The sequence below is a fragment of the Drosophila bipectinata genome, chromosome 2L, assembly GCF_030179905.1.
Source record: "Drosophila bipectinata strain 14024-0381.07 chromosome 2L, DbipHiC1v2, whole genome shotgun sequence".
In the NCBI taxonomy this organism is placed as follows: Eukaryota; Metazoa; Arthropoda; class Insecta; order Diptera; family Drosophilidae; genus Drosophila; species Drosophila bipectinata.
In genome coordinates this window covers 23,509,683-23,533,327 of record NC_091736.1, presented here as the reverse complement: position 1 = coordinate 23,533,327, position 23,645 = coordinate 23,509,683, and the positions used below count along the sequence as shown (strand labels likewise).

At 37.2% G+C, this 23,645-nt stretch overlaps 1 protein-coding gene across 2 annotated transcripts; it reads right to left on the bottom strand.

Moving 5' to 3' along the window:
- Positions 1–268: 268 nt before the first annotated feature.
- On the bottom strand, positions 269–23,311 carry BckdhB (Branched chain keto acid dehydrogenase E1 subunit beta). 2 transcript variants are annotated; one of them, XM_043213681.2, is made up of 6 exons: positions 23,015–23,309; positions 22,873–22,950; positions 3,920–4,166; positions 3,645–3,863; positions 3,504–3,596; positions 269–637 (listed from the first exon to the last, which is right to left on the bottom strand). In XM_043213681.2, exons 1-6 carry the CDS (start codon positions 23,236–23,238, stop codon positions 410–412), a joined length of 1,089 nt encoding a protein of 362 aa, XP_043069616.1. In that variant the 5' UTR covers positions 23,239–23,309; the 3' UTR covers positions 269–409. The 2 variants fall into 2 exon arrangements, with proteins under 2 accessions (XP_043069616.1, XP_070132807.1); XM_070276706.1 differs by lacking the exon at positions 3,504–3,596 and having other exon boundaries at positions 23,015–23,311.
- Between the last annotated feature and the right edge of the window lie 334 nt (positions 23,312–23,645).

Below are 23,645 nucleotides of genomic sequence, written 5' to 3'. Positions count from 1 at the left end.
TCCCCTGTCAGGTGGGGCAGTTTCGAACGGTGAATTCTACCTCACAGGGGAGGCGTAGTTCATGTTACCACCAGAGGTTTTGTGATTCCTCAGTAAGAAAAAATTTTAGATTCCAATTGTAATAGACTCATTTCTTATCTTTATACAAATTGACCAGCTTTTATATGTATATTGGTTCTCCTTACTCTTGGGCACGTGTGGGAACTTATTTACCTGGAACATTTTTTGCAAAACTTAGACTTAGTTTTGTATTAAAAATCGATGAGTATTCCTGTTACAATAATGTTTGTTTTATTTTATAATTCTCAATTATAAAGTTTGTTAAAAAATATATATTTATGCGAAGAAGTAAATGCATCCGTTATTTTGTGAGCCTCAACATTTGAAAAGCTTTTTGCGAGAAAATCCATTAAAAATGAAGTATATCTGATATAGCTGTTAAACAACGATGTTTGTCGGGTAAATAAAATGGTTCAAATACGTGTGGGAATGGGGTATCCCATCCAGTCACTCTCTTCACTGGTGCTTCAAGATGTAAAAAGCATTTTTCTTGAATATAAGCAGCAATTTCAGAACCAAATCCTTGTGTAAAAGGGGCTTCATGTGCAATTATTACTCTGCCAGTTTTTTTTGCCGACTAAAAAAAAAACAAAAAAGGACGGTTAAAGTTGTCTTTTCCGACTAATCGCATTGTCATCGCATAGCATGTCAGCGTGCAGTGCGTTGATAAACAGTTTTAAGGGGTTACGCCACCCTGACCGCGAGGAAACGGGACGGTTTTTCTGGAATTTCTTGTGACTAAACTAGTTGAGATAGGATTTTTCCACTTTTATTTCTATTCAATACAAGTAATAAGCTTTATAAATTCTAAAAAAAACTTGTTTTTAATGCAAAATGGCGGAGATATGAACATTGGCGATCATCGATTTTTCCGGAGTGCTCCTTGATGGTGGGCATGATTCACGTGTCAATTTTCATGTAAAACAAGTAAATTTTTTTTTAAAAAGTGATAAATTTGGAACAAAAAAAAAAAAAATTACGCAAATGAGAGCACTTCAAAAATTGACTCAATTTTTTGGGCAAAAAATTTCGTACTAAAAATTGCATAAAAAAATGTCTATCCATTGAATCGAAAAAATCAAGATTATCAAGATATTGTCTTCGAGGACGTCTTAAAATACGCGTAAGAATATAGTCTTTTAAATTAAGTAAAAACTAAAAAATTGATTTTTTGAAAATTTCAGGGTGGCGTAACCCCTTAAATAGATTTAAGATTTTCATGTTTCTTTCTTGTAAGTTAATTTTACAAAATGAAAAGTTTCAAAACGGAACTCATTAAGGTAATACCTATTTATGTGGGGCTCCTCTTAACATATTGATTGGAATCAATTGAATATTAAAGTATGACATTTTCATTTTTTTGTGTAATTTTTTTATTAAGAAATATGAATAAATAAGCAAATATTTTTTCCTGTAGTACAGTAGTTTTATGAAATGATAATGGCTATTACCTGTTACCTATAACCATTACCTACAAAGCCCACTAAAAACAATAAAAAAAAACGTTTAGAAACTTAGCTATTTATTAGCTATGTAATTTATTTTAAATACCAGGTATTTATTTAAAATTTAAATTTAAAAGAAATTTAAAAAGAATTAAAAAAATAAATCTACAAACCTTTTCCTATTCTCAACTCCCTATTCTCAACTCCCTATTCTACTCCCTAATTTATTATATTATTGTAAAATATTATGTAAACTTATTGTGAGTAGGTGCAATCTACAGCTACAGTTACATCCTACAGCTTAATAATTTGTTTACAATAAACCGTAAATGGGCCGTCCATAAACCTCGTGACGCTCCGAGGGTGGGGAGGGGGTATGTGACAGAGTCATGCTATGTCACAGTAGGGGGAGGGGCAAAGACACGATGTGTCACATTAGGGGGGGAGGGGGTCAAAATACCCGAAAATGAGCGTCACGAGGCTTATAAACGGCCCCATATATGTAAGTTGATCAATTTACCTTTTTCAAATTGGCTTATTTAATTTATAAGGCAAAAAAAAACCAGATGGACTTTTAGGTTTCAAATAGGTTTTCATATTAAAAACTGAAGTGACACAATAATTATATGCGAAAAGTCATAGGGATACCGCCAGATTTGTTTGGTTAAAATAACAGTTTTGTTGAACAACTTGAACATTTTGGACGAAATTTAATTACTTTCCTTCTGTCCAAAGGACTTCATAAAATAAGTAGGCCATACAGCCATACAAATTTTTTGAAAAATTTGATGATTTTGTTGACAAAGGATACCCGTTGTATACTGGTAATTAAATTCTCCTGTATGGAGGATTGTGCTTAGCTACACCTTCTTTAAAACCTTACCCTTTAAAACCCTGAGAAAAACCAAACTATCGACTTGAAACTTGCACACACCCTTCTTTCGTTTTTACGGCAGTACACAAGACGGAGCGGCTGCGATCACCCGACTATATCCTGATACAGCTGCAATATAACTGATTCATCGAAAATGCTTTAAATTTAATGCTAGAGTTCGGATTTTGTATGAATACCATTTATGGCACAATAACCCGACATACCTAATTTCATGCGGATCTGCCAACTATATCCTTTAGCTGCCATATAACTAAACAAGGAAATTGTATTTGCCAACTTTGCCAAAGAAAGAAGCTTGGGACTTTTTTTAAATTTTGTATTCCAATAAATTATAATTGTTTTTATAATAAAATTCTCATAACGATTTAATTCTGATCATAACTGCAAGACTATATAAACTTCGGCTCCGCCCGAAGTTACCTTTCCTTTCTGGTTTAACAAAAGCTTAGTAAATTGTAAATACAAGTAATACAAGTAATTGAGTAATTTACGCAATATTTTATATTGAACGTCTGACCTCTGAGGGCCGCAATACAGTTAAGAAATAACATTGACGCAATCTAGAAGAGAAGCAGAATAAAATGTGTAAAGCTCGTTTGTCCCTTTTTGGTTGATTTTTTCCAGCTTTTGACTCAGCAGTTTATACTTGATTATGAATACATAAGGTTGTCAAAAAGACGTGGGGTATTTTCGCTAGCTGAAACACGCTTTTGACAGTTTGGTAAATATAGGGTCACAAACATGAAGAAAAATAAAGATAAAATCTGGCATGTTTTACAACACTACTACGAAAAAGGCAAAAAGCATATCAAGCTGACAATAACATTATTGCAGTTTATGGACCCGATACAGTTTCTACTTTAATCGCACAACGATGGGTTTAACCGTTTTCGTTTTGGTTCAGAGGTAATAGTATATGCGCCTCGCTCCGGAAGTTCTGACAATGAAAATTGCGATAAAACAGCTTAGTTGGTCGCGGGAGATCGGCATAGTAGCAGCCGTAGCGTCGGCCTTATAAATACTCCATGTTACATACATTCACATGAATTCAACATTCCCTTGTATATATGTATATATCAAATTGTAATATTTCAGTCACTTACTTTAGATATTGTATTTGTGTCCCATGGTAGAATTGATACCAAATCAATAACTTCACAATCAACCTTTAAAGTTTCTTTGGCCAGTTCAGCAGCCTTAAAAAAGGTTAATAACGAAAAACTTCAATAATAATTCAAACTTACTTCCAGTAAAATGTGGACCTGTGTACCCCATCCAATAAGAGTGACATCGTTTCCCTCTCGTAGAACATCCGCTTTGCCAAGCTCCGATGTATAATATTCCGTTGGTACTTCCTCAACCGCTGCACGATACAACGTTTTTGGTTCAAAAACTATACAAGGATTGGGATCACGAAAACAAGCCAAGAGAAGACCCTTAGCTTTAATTGGTCCACGAGGTACCTGTTTTGAAATCAAAAGTTAAAAATATAAAGGAATTTATTTCACTGTTAAATTACCACAACGCGAAGACCTGGCGTATGAGCGAAATATGCTTCTGGGCTTTGAGAATGGTAGAGGGCTCCATGGCCAACTGCTCCACATGGAACTCGAAAAGTTAAAGACCCGCAGTTAAAAAGATCTCCACTTCGGTACCGATATTTAGCAGCCTCATTTACAATTTGATCAAAACTTGGGAATATATAGTCCGCAAATTGAATTTCAGCTATAGCTGTAGTTCCAGTGTTTGCCACTCCGATTGCAAAACTTAGAAAACAGACAAAAACCATTTTTTAATAATTTTTTACACAAAAACAGATAAAGTATATCTTACAAATGAACCTTATTTTAAAATATAACAAGAAAGGAAAGCTAACTTTGGCCGGAGCCGAAGTTAATATACCATTGAAGTTAGTTGGGGTAACGGATATCGGATATATACTATGTTTATGTTATAGAAATCAAGATTTCTTGAAAGCGCGATATAATAATAACCCCTGTTTAAGCATGTCTCACACCAGAGAAAATAAATCGCAGCGGCAGCGGCATGAATAAGCCGCGTGATGTTTTCCGCGCAAAAATAGCAAGTGTGTTCACTTCGCGGCGAATTCATTTGCGATTTTTTTATTTAAAAAATAATTAATTATAAGTCAAAAACTGTTTCTCGTATTATATTTTTATAATTAAATTACAATGTAATACAATTCATTGTATTAAAAGCCAAAATATAGTGATTTAACATGTAAACAAGCCAAAAATTGAACACATGCATCACATGCGACGTCATCAGCGCAGAAAATGAGCGAAAAAAACGCTGCAAAACCGAATTCGCTTCGCTTTGGTGTGCTTACGTTCATAAGACGCAATGTAAATTGATATTCGCGCCGCTGAGATTTTTTCAGGCGGCAAAGCTGCTTAAAGGAGCATAGTCTGTTTGTGATGGTCAGGTCTCCCTAGTGCTCTGGCGCTGCCTTGCGATTGGATTCTGCGAAGTGCTCCCTGAAGCTAAGCCTCGTGTCAAGCGTTACTCGCAGGTACCTGATGGCCCTGGTTGATGTGACCACGTGTCCGCCTACATTGATCATGGCAGTCTCCCCCGCTTCCTGCTTTAGATCAGGACAGTCTCCGTCTTGTGGTGGGCTAGGCTTAGCCCTGCCTGTTCGAGCCAACCGATGACATTTGCAATGGCAGCATTGCAGGACTCCTCGACTTCCTGGATTGTCTTGGCGACGATCACTACCGCGATGTCATCCGCGAATCCGACTAGGTGTGTCCGTTCCGGGAGTTCTAGTCTGCGGACCCCGCCCAAAGCCTCCGGCGGCTTGCCTGGCTTTGGGAGCAAGACCAGGCTTTGAATTTTCCACCTTCTAGGGAATACGCCTTCACGTAAACATCCGTTGAAGACCTTGGCGAACCGGTCCGGACACGCAGTCATCGCCAGTTTAATCGCGCTGTCTGGGATCCCATTTGGACCGGGAGCTTTCCCGACCTGGATAGCCTTGGCGACTTTCACAATATTCTGGGCGCTTATTTCCTAAGCCGGCGTAAAGCCGGCAGGCTCTCTTTCTCTACTCGGCACTGGATAGATCTGCGTCAGGATAAGGTGATCTACAATGGCTCTCATTGTAGCGGCTTCTTTTGAAGCGATCGGCTTTGCCTGCTTCGCTTTCTTGACTACGGTCCGGTAGGCCGATCCCCACGGATCTTGCTCTGCAGCATCGCACATCTCAAGGAAGCACCTCGATTTTATTCCCTTATCAACTTCTTCAGTATCTTTCTCTTTGCCGCGAAGTCCTCTCTTTTCTGCTCAAAGTCCGGCCTTCCTCTGGCTCTTTGATGCAGCCTTCTGGTTCGGAGACACTCTTTGCGCGCATGGGCTATCTCCGGGGACCACCAGGGCACCGGTTCATGGTGCCTTGAATGCCCACGGCTAGACCTCATGCTGGCTCGGCAGGCCTGTAGAACCGCAGCCATGGTATTCTGGACAGGGTTCAGCGTCCCCCAAAGGATCTTGGATCCTCAGTTCCTGCGCAAATATTTGCGGTTGCAGCGTAGCCGGATTGAACCTTGGTGGTTTCTTTGTTGTGGAGGCATGCGCTCTATCCTCGATGTCGCAGACTATATATTTGTAGTCGCTCGCAGTAAAGTCATCACTACATTGTCCTCCGAAACAGAACGCTGCTGCAGAAGGTAAGGTCCACGATCAAAGCCTTGCTGAACATGTTTTGGGAGCCGGTGCTCATCAGGGCTACGACAAGAGTCGCAAAGGTCTCTTAGAGGGTGCGACCCCTGGCGTTGGTGCGCGATGAGCCCTATTCGTCCGCCCAGGCGATTAAATCGCCTGCGATCACCACCTGGGATTTGTGCCTCGCGTCCTGGGCTATGTCGTCTAGGGTGTGGGTGAGCCGCTGCAGTGTTGGGCGAGGGGATGTGGTAGCAGCTGTAAAGCCAGAACTCGCCCACTTTGGCCCGGATGAACCCTTCGCCGGTTAGTAAGCTTTCGGGTTGTCTGCCTGGCGCACAGATAGCTGCTGCCTTGGAGGAGTCCAGAATGTAGTTTTGCATCTCGCCTTTCTTATACGGCTCACTTATTAGGGCTATATCTGCCCCCTTCTCCCTCAAAACCTGCTCGAGAAGGCTATGAGCTACTTCGCAGTGGTTGAGGTTAATCTGAATGAAACTCATTCTCTGCTTTGTTTCTGTGCTTCGGGTTTACCGAGAGGGCATCTCTTGTTGCCAGCTACTTCGGCTCGCTCTGCCTTGTTTGCAGCTGCACAGAGGAAGCACTCTGCCGCGTTTGTGCAGGAAGCCACTTTGTGCTCTTGTCTTTCGCATCTGAAACACCAGTCGCTTCTATCCGTCCGCTCTTTGCAGAAAGCGGCGATGTACCCGAAACTAAAGCATTTGAAGGAGCGAGGCTGGGCCGTGCGCTCCCTGACCCTGCACATGGTCCATCCTATCCTAATCCTGCCATCGGTCAGGATATTTGATGGCAGGCTCGACCCCACTCCCAAAATGGCGACCTGGGTTCCAGAGTAGCCTGGGCGGATGAACTTCACCCTGATGGCCTCCTCCTATCCGCTTATTCGAGCTTTGATAGCTGCCACTATTTCCCCCTCAGTGGTTAGGTCATCCAGGTCGCAGGTCCATGGTGGCGAGCACGAACGCTCGCTGTCTCGCCAAGCGTCTGCCGCATCTTGAGAGCGTTTGCCTCGTTCGCTGCCAGTTCCAGCAGGAGATCTCCTTTTACCGGCAGTGTAAAATTACGTATTCGAGACTGGTCAAACTTTCACAAAAAATGAATAAACCAAGCAAGGCGATGGATTAACTTAAATTTTCATTTACAATCTGCAAATAAGAGCCGAAAAATTAATTACCAAAGTCGCGGAGTGAAGGCGACTCCTTGAAATTTGGTACATTGCTCAAATTAAAATCCATAATTGGCATCAAAGCTTTTTTTGAAAACAAATTAGGTTTTTCAAATGGCGCTACAGAATTATGCCAGTTGCAAAGGCGAGAGACGCGCGGCAAACATTTGAAACCAGCTTTAAATTCGTGTGTATTATTATATAATATTATGTCTTCATACTTAATCTTATAGGGGTATCTCTTATAGTCTCCGTGATCCTCGCGTTAATACAGACAGACGGCAATGCAGACGGATTGAGACGAGTTCTCTGGAATGGCAATATCGACTCGACTATTGATAGTGTTCAGAGCCTATGTAATAGGATATACTTTATAAAGCTGAGATTTTTTATCAATACAATGCACACTTTTGACCAAATTTTGTTTTTGTCTTGGCTTTCAACATTTTTTAAAGTGACACTGGGCCATGAATGAGACCTCATTAAGCATTTTTTCAGTCCGATTAAGCCATCTTTTTCAAGCCTGAGTCAGCCTTTTTTTCAGGCCTATGATTCAGCTTAATATAAAATACTTCAACCTGTTATCCTACGGTATGGAATATAGCACAAGTGAATCTAATTCTTTAGGGATTACATAAAATTCTTAGATTTAAATGGAGAAGCTCCTTCTTTTGCGTTTCGCGATAAATACTCGTAGTCTTATTTACTAATATACACGTTTAGCGCAAAGTGACGTACTTTTCTTTTTAAATTATGCTATTGATTAAATTACATTTTTAAATATTTTAGCATTTATTTTATAATTTTTTGAGAATACGATAAAGTGGTAGTTGTAAAATTTTTTGTTATATTTACAACAGTAGTCAAAATTATTTTCACATGCCAACTTCTTTTATTTGTTATTCTTATTGTTTTTGAACAATTTCCCTGAAATAAATGTTAAAGCGTAGCTTGATTTAGCATGAAATGCGAAAAATAGCGGTTCATAAGACAAAGCTAAAAGAAAAAGAAAAACAAGAAAGGAAAGCTAACTTCGGAGCCGAAATTGATATACCCTTGCAGTTAAAACCGGATATATATCGCAAACATCAGATATAGTTGGCCGATCGTTATAAGAATATGATAATATAACCCAATTTATTATAATAAAAAAATATAAAACAAATTTCCAAACTTCTTTCTCCAAAAATACCAAAGTTTGTATTTCTACCATATTTCTACCAACCATTTCCGATCGTTCAGTTATACGGCACCTATAAGATATAGTCGGCCGAACGTTATGAAATTTGGTAGGTCAGATTAACTGACCAAAAATAGAATCTGTACGAAGTTCTGAAACACGAAAGTTGGCTCAATTCCGATCGTTCAGTTATATGGCAGCTATAGGATATAGTCGGCCGATTCTTATGAAATTTGGTATTATTCTGCCAAAAATACGCTCTCACGTAAAATTTGAACTCTCTATCTCTAAAAACTCCAAAGTTATACCATTTACGATCAATCAGTTATATGGCAGCTATAGGATATAGTCGGCCGATCCGACTTATATACTGCGTAAAAAGGAAAGAAGGTTATGTGCAAAGTTTCAAGGCGATAGCTTTAAAACTGAGAGACTAGTTTGCGTAGAAACAGACAGACGGATATGCTTATATCAACTCAGGAGATGATCCTGATCAAGAATATATATACTTTATAGGGTCGGAGATGTCTCCTTCACTGCGTTGCACACTTTTGACCAAAATTATAATACCCTCTGCAAGGGTATAAAAACCCCTGACGTCGAATTGACGGGGTTGCATTAAGTCTAGAAAGAAAATAGCATAGAAGGTCGTCAGCCAACGGGTACAACAGGGAGACCTAAGCGCAAGCAATTGCGTGCCGTAACTGTGTACACCGCTGGTAGTGCGACTATACTCTCCACATGAGGGCAGCTGGTAACAGGTCCCGGTAAGGTCATGACTCTGCCGAGGATGCTTATCGGTAGTCAGAAGTATTTGCACACGTTTTCGGTGTGTCAAAATTATTTTCACAAAACTAACTTTAATTATTTCTGTTTAATTTCTAATTTTAACAAAAGAATTTATTAATTTTATCAAAATACTTTATTAATATTTAGTTACACCACCTGTGGCATCAATGACAGCTTGTAGTCTTTCAGGTATTAGAAAGTTTGGGCAAATTCAACGGTCAATTCGGACAAAATTTCGTCAATTTCAGCGATGACTCCGTCGCGTTTTGAATCAATGGTTATCAATGGTTCTTTGATTTTTTATAAAAGCCCAAACGTTTTCGATGATATTTAGATCTGGGCTTTGTGGGGGCCAAGAAAGAACCGCCAGTTTAAGATCGCTTAAATTTGGTCGGTATCATACCCTTGTGGCATGGAGCATTGTCCTGCTGAAGAATCCATTCATAAGTAAGAAAAAGTCTATTTCCTATTTCCTGAATTCATAACGGGAAAGGCATCCCCAGAACATGACTGTGTCACCACCAAACCTATTGATTGGCTGGGCTGCCAAATGCTGTTGGTTTCTTCAAATGAATTAAATGATGGCTGTAGGACCCCTGGCACTGGAATGCAGACTCATTGGTCCATAAGACATTAAACCAAAAGTCAAGAGGCTTCTTAACATGTTCCAAGGCAAATTGGAGGCGTTTTGTTCGGTTGGTTGGTGTGATGTCAATCACTTTGCGGACAACGTATGTATTGAAATCAGCTTCCTTTAGCCTGCGACGAATTGTAGAATTTTTTACCAATTTTTTTTTTACCAATTATATTCTTTGATTTTTGGGAAATTTTTACTGGACTTCCACTTTTTACTGGATTACTCGCTACAATTCCTTGTAAGTGCCTGTGTTCAAGCATTGAACACTATTTTTTATAGAAATTCTTAAGTTAGAGTTTCAAGGGATAGGACCCATGAAACCCCACACCTGACACCACCAAATGTTAAGAGGAGTCCTAAATAAATAGGTCTTACTTCAATGAGCTCCTTATGAAAACTGATTTTATTCGGTGAAGTTCTCTTATAAATACGATACATGAGAATCTTAAACCTATGTATTTAAAACTACTTATCAACGCACTGCACGTTGACATGCTATGCGACCCTTTCTCAAGTGCGGATGTGCTTATGTTTGTGTTTGTGTTAGGCTGCAGGGGATCGGTTTTGAACCATCTGTTTGACTCATATTTCATGGGTGCGACCCCTTGAAACTCTAACTTAAGAATTTCTATAAAAAATAGTGTTCAATGCTTGAACATTCTGGAAAGGGCCACAAAAAGTGGCGTAAATTTTATGTGTTTTTTATGAATATTTTTTTAATAAATTTGATGTTACTTTAACCTTTTCTTCGATTATAATTTTAAGTGGACTGTATAAATGTTTGTTTTCGTATTTTGTTAATACATTTTTTTCTTTTAATAATTTGTGCAAGAATTATTTAATTTGAACTATAAATATTTTAAAATTATTTAAGCTTTTATATGTTATGTTCAACCTAATGTTTGAACATCCTGCAAGGGGCCACAAAAGTGCTTAGTATATCTATTTTTTTCATTTTGATTTGAAAAATTAATTTTTTCTTCGATTTTTTAGTGGACTGTAATTTTAAAATTTTTGTTTTACTGATTTTTTTTTTTTGTTTTTTTTAAATTTTAATTTTTTTTGTTAATTGAATTTAATTGATAATTAATATCTTTTTTATCGATTTTTTTTTAATCATTATTTTTTAAATTGTAAATATTTTTTTTTTGTTTTTGACCATACCATACAGTTGTTAAATTTTCTTTTTTGATGCGTGTTCCTCCTGCAAATTATGTAAAAGGATCCGCCCTTGATGCTGCTGATGGTGTAGCTCGTTGTTTTTTCTGCCGCTGATGTTGTTCTTCTACTCGCCGGTGGTCCTGCCGCAGACGTTGGTCCCACCGTATAAAATGCCAAAGACTTTGGCTGTCATTGTTCCCAGGAACCCGACTTTTTATTTTTGCTCGATATTTGGCCTCGAACACGCCGTATATTATTTTCAATATTTATGAATTTCCGGTGTTGTTCCGCAAAAACATACTTTTTTTTTTTTACACAAGTTGTGTTTTTAACTCCTTGCGCCGTATCGCTTTGGAGATCCGATGGCTGAATTCCAGCCCAAAGATTTTCAATAAATATTCCGACTCAGGCCTCGGATAGCCCTGCGCTAAACAAAAAACGCACTTATTGCTCGATGGCAATTCTCAATCTCTGTGTCCCTTACCACTTGGGGGGAAACGACAGAGGACTACGATTTTACACTGAGCTCTTTTATGCCCAGTTCGCAGCCATCTTAGCTACCTTTGACTGACTGTGTCAATGCACATCTAGCCACTATTTAGGTGCCAATTTCAATAGGAGCCCCAAAATACGGTTGAGAATACTTCTTGAGCCTTTTTTTTTTTGACTCATTTTTATTATTTTTTTATTTTATGCTCATTGGCATTTATATAATTTTATTCTCTGTGTCCCTTACCTCTTGGGGGAACACAACAGAGTAGTACGGTTTTTAAACTGGGCTCTTTTTTACTCAGATCGCAGCCTTATTTTTTAGCTACCCTGGGCTGAGCATTTTTTCTACAGCCACTTATAGGTGCCAGTTTTTTAACCCTGAGTCTCTTACCACAGGGGGGAAAACGTCAGGGTGCCTCGATGGACCAAATGTTAAGAGGAGCCCTAAATACATAGGTCTTACTCCAATGAGCTCCTTATGGAAACTGATTTTATTCGTTAAAGTTCTCTTATAAGTACGATACATGAGAATCTTAAATCTATTTAAAACTACTTGTCAACGCACTGCACGCTGACCTGATATGCGACCCTTTCTCAAGTGCGATAAGCGCACCACATATTTTTGTGTTTGTGTTAGGCTGCAGGGGATCAGTTTTGAACCATTTGTTTGACTCGTATTTCATGGGTCCGATCCCTTAAAACTCTAACTTAAGAATTTCTATAATAATATACCGAATAAAATCAGTTTTCATAAGGAGCTCATTGAAGTAAGACCTATTTATTTAGGGCTCCTCTTAACATTTGGTGGTGTCAGGTGTGGGGTTTCATGGGTCCTATCCCTTGAAACTCTAACTTAAGAATTTCTATAAAAAATAGTGTTCAATGCTTGAACAGCCTGCATTGTCTTTGGTCCAACACAGGTTTTCGGCCTGATCTTTTCTTATTTTTTAAAGTGCCAGTTGTGCTCTTTTACTCTCTTTTTCTACTAAGTGGCTTTTTTTACTAAGTAGTAAACATTTCTGCGCGAAATCTTATACAATTTGCCGATTTCAGCTGCTGAAATACGGGCTTTAATCTTAGTAACAATTTCAGCCCGGAGTTCAAGGGTTAACTCCCTTGCTTTAAGCACTTTGTTTAGATAAATCTAAAAGATAAATTATTATTTTAATTGAATTTTCACTAAATTGAATTTATTAGAGAAAACGAACCGCAGCTTGTCGCGGTTTATTAGAGAAAACGAAATTGCATTGTGAAAATAATCTTGACGCATCAAAAACGTGTGTAAATACTAACAACTGATAAGATTTTTTTCTTTTTCTTTTAGCTTTGTCCTATGATCCGCTATTTTTCGCATTTCTTTTTGTATCGCTTAAGCGTAGATCAAGCTACGCTATAACATTTATTTCAGGGAAAAAATTACACAGTGCGACAGTGATTTGGAACTCTTGAAGAGACCTAGTAGGAATTGTTTATTACGTAGAATATAGTACAAAACCGTGTTTGAAATAATTCTAAGACCATAAAAGTCTTGATTTATTTAGAAAAAAACGGTTTTTCGGGACATTTTCGGTTAGAAAAATGTTGAAACTTTAAAAATTCCTTAACGTTTATTTTTAAGCGGATTTTAAAATTGCTGACTTTTTTAATAGTTAAATGTTGAGCTTTTGAAAAAAATTGATTTTTAATTAAATAAAACAAAAAGGATAAAATTTTTACACAAAAATATAACATTTTCGAATTTTTGTCGTGTTTTTCGGATTTTGACGCTATTTTTTCGGTACAACTTCCAAGAAATGGTATCATTTTTGACACATATCAATATTGTCAATATACCAATTTCATTACGAAATTATGAGAATTGTTCAAGTTATATCGCTTTTCCCAAAACAAGTCAGTGCAATCTTGCTAGCGTTCCGGAGCAATAGTGTGCCATTTCATTTTGCTTATTTCTTTCTTTTACACACTTTTACTCCGGAGCGCTTATAAAATTGCACTGACTTCACAAATATTATTGACAAATTTTTAAACACGGTTTTGTGTTATATTGGACCTAATAAACAATTCCTTCTAAATCTCTTTAAAAGTTCCTCCTATTTTTTTTTGTCCCACTGTGTTATTTACAGCCAGTTTTTTTGGCAATAGCATGACCCGACGGAATATTTTTTTATAATTTTTTTAGAAATTTGGGCTTTTAACCGGGCGGTGTCGCCTGAAATTAATTTTTATAAATACTTAGAACAACAAATTTAAACAATTTAGATTGTTTTTGGTAAAAATAAAAAAAGTTATGTGAAATTAAAATGTGAGAAACGCACTCAAGGAGATCAAATATAGTTTATAGAGTCGAAGAAAATAAATAAAAAATATATAAAGTAATATATATAAATATACAATATGTATACCTTATATAATATAAAATATAATAAATAAAATGTCTTCTTCCCGGCGTTGCACCAAAGATTATAAAGTACATAGACGGGACATCTTATACAAACAAAAATTTGCTATGGCGGGTTCCAGCGCGACAAGTTAAGTTTAAGAAATTTTTCGCGCGACAACGAATGAAAGATAGCCTAGTGGTAGAGTGCTTGGCTGCTGTGCAGACTAAAATGAGTTCAAATCAGGCTCGGGAGGTCCACTTTTTTTAATTTTAAATCTATATATTTTTATATTTATATTATATTTATATTTTTATTATTTCAAGAAAAATACAAAATTTTACAATCACCCTAACATTGACTCAGTTCGTCTTGGAACCCGCTGTAAAAATCTCTATAAGTACGGGTTTTACGGCAGGCCGCGTCATGACGCGCTGTAAAAATGAAAACATTTAAGAGCAGGTTCCACGACAAACGGCTGGCAGATGAGAGAGGGAAAGAGAGAATTCTATTTTTATAACGTAAAATCTTTGGAAATTCTCACATCGAATCAGTGTAAGAGCAAAGAGATCAGAAATATCTTCTACTATCTTCATTCTTCAGCTTTGTTTTTTGTATGAATTCTCGCACTTACTTTAAAACCAATTTTAATTATCATTAAACAACTTGATGGAAGCGCGCGCTCTCATTAATCTTGGGGTCCTGGGTCCGATTTCATTACTGGACGGTTGTTTCAATTTTCAGGAAGTTTTATGATTATTTTTATGTTTATTTTATTATAAACATAAACAAAATTATAAAAGAAAGAAAAAGTTCCTTACGAGGATTTGAATACAGAAAAATTGTACATAGAGTAACTACTCTGAGCATTACGCTACCACCCTGTCTCGATCTGCAGCGACTAAAAATACTATTTGTTCTACTAACTACCTCATCGGCGCATTGAAAACAGAAACAGGATATTGAAATTAAAATTTGGAAGCCAAAACATTTTTACGCCGTCGTGCGAGCAGTCACACATACATACAAAGGCTCACATTTTTGTTGGCGGATACATGGAAAGAGTTCTAAAAATAGAATCGTATGCATGTGCGTTCACCTCTCACCAACAAGCTCGACAAAAAAAGTTGACCGTTTTGATGTTGACATCTATGTATGTACAGTGGTGCTCACAGACTTAAGCCACAAGACCTCAACCAAGAATTTAAACGAAAATTAAGAAAAGTTTTTATTTCACAGCTCCAATTATTTGTGTCACATTAGTTCTAAATATCAGTGTTCTAATAGAAGAAAAACCAAGTTATAAAAATATATTATCAAAGAAAAACTTAAAAAATCTGAGACCATCTCCAAAATTTTCTGCTCACATACTTAAGCCACCTGGAAGAAAATGGTTGAAAAAGTTAAAATTTGCCTAATATTCCTAATTATTTTAATGAATTTACTTTAATATTGAGTGGGATGACCTTTCTGCTTAAAAACAGCGGAGCAACGCTTTGGCATTGAACCCACAATCGTTTTTATTTGCTGGTCTTTTTTGCCCAACGACTTCTTTAAGAATTCCCCACAAGTTCTCTATAGAGTTCAAGTCAGGGCTCTGCGGTAGCCATTGCAAAACATTGATTTTCTCTTGGCTAAGCCAGGACTTGACTATCTTGCTGGTGTGTTTCGGGTCGTTGTCCTGTTGAAATATCCAGGCAAGTGGCAAATTACACAGTGCGACAAAAAAAGAAAAATTGGAGGAACTTTTGAAGAGACATAGTAGGAATTGTTCATTAGGTCGAGTATAGTATAAAATCATGTTTGAAATTTTTCTTACACCCTCAAATCTTGATTTATTTTGAAAAAACGGTTTTTCGAAAGTGTTTTGCTCTTAAAAATTCTTGAACGCGTAATTTTAGGCCGATTTTCCATTTTTTACGTTTTTCAATAGATAAATGTTGGAGCTTTTGAAAAAAAAAAATAGATCTTTAATTTATTTTAACAAAAAGGATAACATTTTTACGCAAGAAACTGACATTTTTCGAACTTTGACGCCATTTTTTCGGTACAACTTCAAAAAAAATGGTATCATTTTTGACACATATCAATATTGTCTCGTTAATTTTGAATAAAACGAGACCAATTTCATTTCGAAATTATGAAAATTGTTCCGTCCAAGTCAGTCCAATCTTCATAGCTTTCCGGAGCAATAGTGTGCCATTCCATTCCGCCCATTCCTTTCTTTCACACACTTTTACTCCGGAGCGCTAGTAAACTTGTTTTGGGAAAAGCGTTATAACTTCAACAATTTTCATAATTTCGAAATGAAATTGGTTCGTTTTATTCAAAATTAACGAGACAATATTGATATGTGTCAAAAATGATACCATTTCTTGAAAGTTGTACCGAAAAAATGGCGTCAAAGTTTGAAAAACATGACAAAAATTCAAAAATGTCAGTTTCTTTTGTAAATTTTCTATTCTTTCTGTTTAAATAAATTAAAGATGTATTTTTTTTTCAAATACTACAACATTTAACTATTGAAAAACGTAAAAAAAATTGAAAATTGGCCTAAAATTACGCGTTCAGGAATTTTTAAGAGCAAAACACTTTCGAAAAACCGTTTTTTCGAAATAAATCAAGATTTGAGGGTGTATGAAAAATTTCAAACATGGTTTTATGCTATACTCGACCTAATGAACAATTCCTACTAGGTCTCTTCAAAAGTTCCAAATCACTGTCGCACTGTGTTATCGGCATATTCTCCAGATAAATTGTTAATAAGGATGTCCCTGTACATTTCGCCGTTCATAATGCCATCTATCTTCACTAGGGGACCTACGCCCGATGCGGTGAAACAGCCCCAGACCATAATTGAAGCGCCACCATGTTTAACGATCTTCTTCGTGTATTTGGGTTCCAATTGTTTGTTGGAAGGACGTCGTAAATATGCTTTACCATCACTCCCAAAGACATTAAACTTGGATTCGTCGTGATCAGCTGCTTAAACAACCGTGTTCCAAAATGTAAAAAATTTCACGCCGAAATAAATATTTTTAAAAAAAGTTATTAAGAAAACAGTCTATGGTAGTGGCAGTGGCTTAAGTCTATGAGCACCACTGTATGTACTTTATAATCTTTGGTTTCACACTTTTAACCAAAGTTATAAAAAGCTCTGAAAGGGTATAAAAAAGGCTTTTTCCACAAAGAAAATTCACTATGAGTTTACTAGAATGCCCTTTGGCACCCACGTGCAAAAAATGCACCCGCTATATTTCAGCGTTGCACATGGGGCGGAAACACCAGCTCATTATCACACTAGGCGAAAATTAATATCTAAAGCTAAAAATTAAACTACAACGAGTTTAAGTATATTTATATATATTATAGCGACTATTTTCAGATGTATTTTTTTTAATATTTCGTCATCCAACTCCAAATTGAACATTTCCTCATATTCGAAAGTTCATTCGATAAACCATAGTGCTTCATTTGCGTATCTAAAAAAGCAATAACTTCTTTTGGATAATGTTTAGAGAAGCTTACAGAAGGAGTTCTTGATAATGATCGATAAAGCTTTAAACTTCTCGATCATTCTTTATAACACAAGACTTTCCCAAACGGCAACATTTAAGAATATTTTTTTTTTTCGAATTTTCTTGCGATAGTCTTGCGATTTGACAACTTTCTTTTCAGTGGATATGCTAAAAAGTTCCCCAAGTCTTTCTAATATTTTTGTTCTTTTCAGTGAAAAACTGTATATCTGATGCCAGCTAGATAGAGTTGTCATTTCTAGTGCGCTTCACATGCCTATTAGTTTACAGTAGCTTATTAGCATGGGTCAAACAATATTTGACTTGTTTGTCCATTTTACTTAAGGTGATTTCGCCCCGACAGATGTCAAGAGTACACAGTATGTTGTGTACTCGTACACAGTAACGGTGTTCAGCATGAATTTTTAATGTTTTAATGCCGGAAATACCAAAAATTATAATATCTTTAGAATTGTATTATGATCACACAGGTTTTTATAAATTCCATGTAAGAATTTTGTATAACTACAGATTAAATTTAAATTTAAAATTTAAGTTCAACGAAAGTTCGTTATATGTATATACATTTGTATCGATGTACATACATACATAAGTTGATTAATCTACAACAGGGGTGCCCAAACGCTGCTTATGAAAAAACCAACACTGGTAAAGAAATTTTTTTTTTTATTTCAATGGATACACTGAAAAAAATAGGGAGTACAATAGGAATCATTTTACGCGCCGACAATGCAATAAAAGCATAATACAATTTCCTCAAGTGGATGCGCGTAGCCAAAGCAACAACAAAATGTTCATGAAATTTTATGACACAACAACCACTTGCAAGTCCAGTTACCAGGGCCGTAGCTAGCATGGGGCAGGTGGGGCGGTTCCCCAGGGCCCCCGAAGGGAAAGCGCCCCGCCGGGGCAAAAGACTTCCGTATAGGGGGCCCCAAATTTACTTGTTGCCCCAGGGTCCCCGAGGCTCTAGCTACGGCCCTGACAGTTACCTTGCTCAAATGCAGATGAAGAATAGAGATAAGAAAACGAAAGTGAAAATTTGTTTTTGCAATTAGCATTGGCGCATGCCGATAGCCGTGTACATACACTCGCCATACATACACTTTTCTCGCCAATATTTTCCCTTCAGTACCAAAATTCCTTCCCCGACTTTTCCTGGCGACATGTTCGAAAAACAAAAACAAATTGCATGGGCTTGGTTTACTCAAGTCCGAAACGAAAGGGAAAACGAAACTTCTACCTGCTTTCGGTTTTCGACGATGATTCTTGAAGCTTCTACTTCATATTTTCGGAGCAGCGGCATGCGACAGAGAGACAATTAGAGAGATGTAGATGGAGGGAAGGGAGAGAAAAAAATCTGTCAAAACCAAATGAATGGAAGCGACGTCAGAATACCCTTTTTAAAATATGTTGAAACTTTTATATATATTTAAGATTACGTTTAATTAATTTTTCTTATCTAATCATATGGTATATTGAAATGTATTACTATTTACATTTACGATTTCTATTTACGATTCTATTTACAAGGCATTGCGTTGGTCGACTATACCCTGGCACGCACCAGAATTTTCGGTTGTCAATTTTCGGTTTCGTCTTGCCACTCCCCTTCTCTTTGCATTTGATGTTCAAGTTGCATATAAATTACTAAAGATGAAACGGATATCCGGCAACTATCCGGTATCCGGCCTATCCGGCCTCCATGATACTATCCGGCCGAATACCGGATAGCTACGATTTGGCCGGATAGATATCCGGCCGATTTAAAAAAAAAAGCTTTATAAAATACAGGGTGACAATAAATAACCCGGACAAACATTTTTGATCATAACTTTTTAAGGAACTGTATTTGAGAAAAAATGCAGATACACAACTATTAAATAGTTATTGTGTTAACATACATTCATGGTCTGCCTCGTCCGGGACGGTCACCTTCATGGCCAAGCTCATTAAATGGCCGGATAGCGTCAGAGACCGTTTGTTTTGGTATGCCAAGCAAACGAACAATGTCGCATTGGCGATTTCCTTGTCGAAACAGTTTTAAAATTGCACAACGATTGTTAGACATTCCGAAACAAATATCAAATGGATGGGAATCACAAAAATGTAAATACATTTGTTTCAAAAATGTACAAGCTATTGATAAATGCATTTATTTAAGGGCTGCATTGTTCAGGTTATTTCGTAGTGACTTCCTTGGGCTTCGATGCAGAGTCCTAAACGTTTCTGGAAATTTAGCGCAATGGGCCGCAGGTCTTCTTCCGATAATCGATCCCATTCTCGGAGCAATGATTGCTTCAGCGCCTCCAAATTTATGTGGCGTTAAGCACATGCCCTGGACTCTAAAATAGACCACACACCATAGTCCATCGGATTAAGATCTGGCGAGTAAGGTGACCATTCACTGGATGTGATAAAGTCCGGAAAATTGGCTTTGCACCAGTCCTGAGTCAATTTGGCTCTATGGGCTGACGCTGAATCCTGTTGAAACGTTCACTCCGTATCACCGAAGTGCTGCTGGGCCCAAGGAAGCACAACAGTTTCCAAAATTTCCCGGCGGTACACTTCCTGATTGATTTTGACCCCTTGATCGATGAAAACAAGGGGTGTTTTGGCAGTGGCGCATATTCCTCCCCAAACCATTAAAGACTTCTCACATTGACGGCGCTCGATTATTGCAGAGGTACCTGGAGCTTTAGCAGACCAGCTTCTGTCATTTTGGTGATTGTGCGCCTGTTGGATGGTGAATATCTTCTCGTCCGTGAAAAGAATACACTCCCATTATTGACCTGCGGCCCGACGCTTTAGCTGATGGCATCTTTGGAGTCTTACGCGCCTATTGTCATCCGTAAGAAGATGCATTTTTTAGAGCTTGTAGGGCTTGAAATTAAGTTCATTTTTTGCTATCAACCGAACACTTTCTCGATTCACTCCGATTTCACGGGCTATTTTCGTGACCGAGACTCTGCAATTCCGAGTGATCCGCTTTTTCACTATCTGGCGAATTCTGGAAGTGTTAGCGGTACATGGTCTGCCTCGTCCGGGACGGTCACCTTCATGGCAAAGCTCATTAAATGGCCGGATAGCGTCAGAGACCGTTTGTTTTGGTATGCCAAGCAAACGAACAATGTCGCATTGGCGATTTCCTTGTTGAAACAGTTTTAAAATTGCACAACGATTGTTAGACATTCCGAAACAAATATCAAATGGATGGGAATCACAAAAATGTAAATACATTTGTTTCAAAAAAGTACAAGCTATTGATAAATGCATTTATTTAAGGGCTGCATTGTTCAGGTTATTTATTGTCACCCTGTAAACATATTTTTGTTAATTATTTGCTTTATTTAGTTAATCTTAAGTATTAAATTACACAATAGTAAGTAAATGTTATACAAGGAAATGGAATTAGTACATTTAGTACTCATACTGCACTAAGGGCAAATTATGATGGATAAATACTAATTCCTCTGCATTGAGAGGTAGCAGGCGGTTGCGTTTTTCTTCATTAATAAGGCCAGCTTCAGAAAAAAGTCTTTCGCTATACACAGTAGTGCAAGGAGCAGCAGAGGTAGATTTTTGCAAACTTTGCTAAATTTGGGCATTAGCTGCCCACCAAGAATAAGGGTGCGATCAATTCGCATTGACTAGAGATGAAAGTCCAGCTCACAGGTTATGGATATGGATACAACTGTTAACTTCACTCATCAACGAAAAAAACCAAATCGAACCGAGTCCACCCGATCGTTGGCGCGACGTCTACATTCGGATATTCGGCGGCCGGATATCCGGCTATCCGGCCAAATGGTCGGCCATTCGGCCGGTATCCGGCCAAACTGCTATCAGTTTCATCTCTATAAATTACACGCGTTTGTTGTGTTGAAGTGAAATTTTTTAAAAAACATTTAAGTGACCAAATAACTAATTCTGGTGAGTAGTGCATATAATGAACTTATTTATTAAATACCGAGCGGCCGTTCAATATATGTACATATGTACATATATTTATTAAACGGCATTAGCCGCTTGTACATATTATGTTATTATTTATTTTCTTTTTATTTTTTAGATCAAAGATCGAGCCTAGTAAGAAAATTTAAAAAATGGCGTTTAATGTCGATGGCAAGTAAATTAAATAAAATCTAATTTTTTATTTATTTCTTTTCTCAGACGATCACCTAACTGCGGAGACTCAAATGGACGAAGTCGAGGTAGTCGAGGTGGCCGATTTGGGGAAGTCAAAAATTGAGAAAAAAAAATGACAAAAATCAAATCCTTAAAGTTCCTCGCTGATTCCTCAGTGAAATCCCATATGAATCCCTGCTATTTACTCAAAGATTCGTCAGACTATACCCCAGGGATTCCCTGGGGTATTTCCTCAAAGATTCCTCAGAGTATACCCCAGGGGTATTTAGTTCGAAATTCTCTTCGAATTACTGAAGGAATCCTGCACAATTAAAGTATTCCCTAAGTATTCTTTGGGGCAGTGGTGCCCAAGCTCTGCATACGGAAGAGCAAACTCCCATACCAATGCAAAAAATCACCAATACATTGGTGCGAGAATTTTTTTCCCATCCATGTGGCTGCACTTAAAAATAAAATTATAGTAACATTCACAAGGGGTTTAAAAATATCAATATACTAAAGATTATTACAGCAATTAAAAAATGGCGCTACATATTTTAAAACAGCTTATTATTATACTATGACAAATATCCAGAGCTTCTTAGTTAAAAAAAAATGTTCTGCGAAGAACAAATTCATCGCTACAGGTCGACTATTTTGGCAGAAACAAAAACAAGAATGAATTTCTTGCAGTGAAAAGTTTTCGGCACTCCAACAACAAAATTCATTCGGATTAGTACGATTGAGGAGAATAGGGAAAACACGAAAAATTGTTATTGTAATTGCCCTTTGCTTATGATGGGACCAACGATGCTTATGGCGTGAGCAACGAATCTTATGGCGTGAGCAGACTCACACAACTCGGTAGGCATGAGCATTTGCAAAAACAAATGAGCAGCGAGAGCAATGGGATGAGCACCACTGCTTTGGGGTGTTCGAATTCCTCGATGGGAGCCACTCTTTTATGTAAATTCGTTGATGGTTTGTATGAAATATACCCCAAGGATTCCTTGGGGGGCAATTCCTTTACCTCGAGGTTTCCTTGAGTAATCCTTGAGGTATGGTACTGAAGGGTTCGGAGCCAATTACAAAAACAAAGGAGCTATGGGAGTGGGCACCCCTGATCTAAAACAAGAAAGCCGGGCGGAGCCGAAGTTGATAAACACTTGAAGTTAAACACAGATTTATATCGAAAACATCGGATATAGTTGGCCGATCCTTATAAGAATATCATTATAAAACCAATTTATTATAACAAAAATTTTTAAAAATAAAATTTACTGTGTCAAATATTTTTAACGTACCCAGCGATTCCTTGTTCACATAGTGGTGAATTAAAAACCCGATCCTTTCCGTACTTATCGCGAAGGTTTACAGAACACCTATTTTAATAAAAAAAAATATGCTTTTTCCTTTCTTTCGTTTTCGTTTAAAATTGTTTAATACCGAAAAACTCCACCAAATCCTACATCCTCTCCAAATAGAAGAGCCGATTCGTCATTTTGCAAAGCTAAATCCATTGCATTATTTATTGCGTTGAACATATTCATTTTCTTTCCAGGACCCGTTGCAGTGGGAAAATATGTAAAATGCGATCGGGCATAGTTCACCGATAATGTTGTGACCAAGTGCCGCTTAAGATATAAACCAGCTAGTTTTGAAGAAAGCATATTCAAGCATTTAAATAAATCACAATTGCATAAGTGTAAAAAATATGATACTCATTTAATTTGATATTTGATAAAATGTCATCGAGTGCTGTGGATCAAAATGAAACAATGAAATATGGGACAGAATGTAGATTCCATTATTCATACCTAGTACAATACAATATGTGTGGTTAGTGTTAGCACTCAGATTGCCAAAAAGTTACATAAATAACATTTATTTGAATACATTTCTTATCATGATATATAAAAGGATCTCTCAACAATAGATGTCTCATTTTCTACAGTCCCTAAGAATGTCCATTGCTGTATCCCATTTATCCCAGGAGCCTGCATGCCATGCCAACGTCAATTTACATCCAATTTTTAGCCTTTGTAGGTTTAAGCTATATTAAATATAAAGTAAGAAC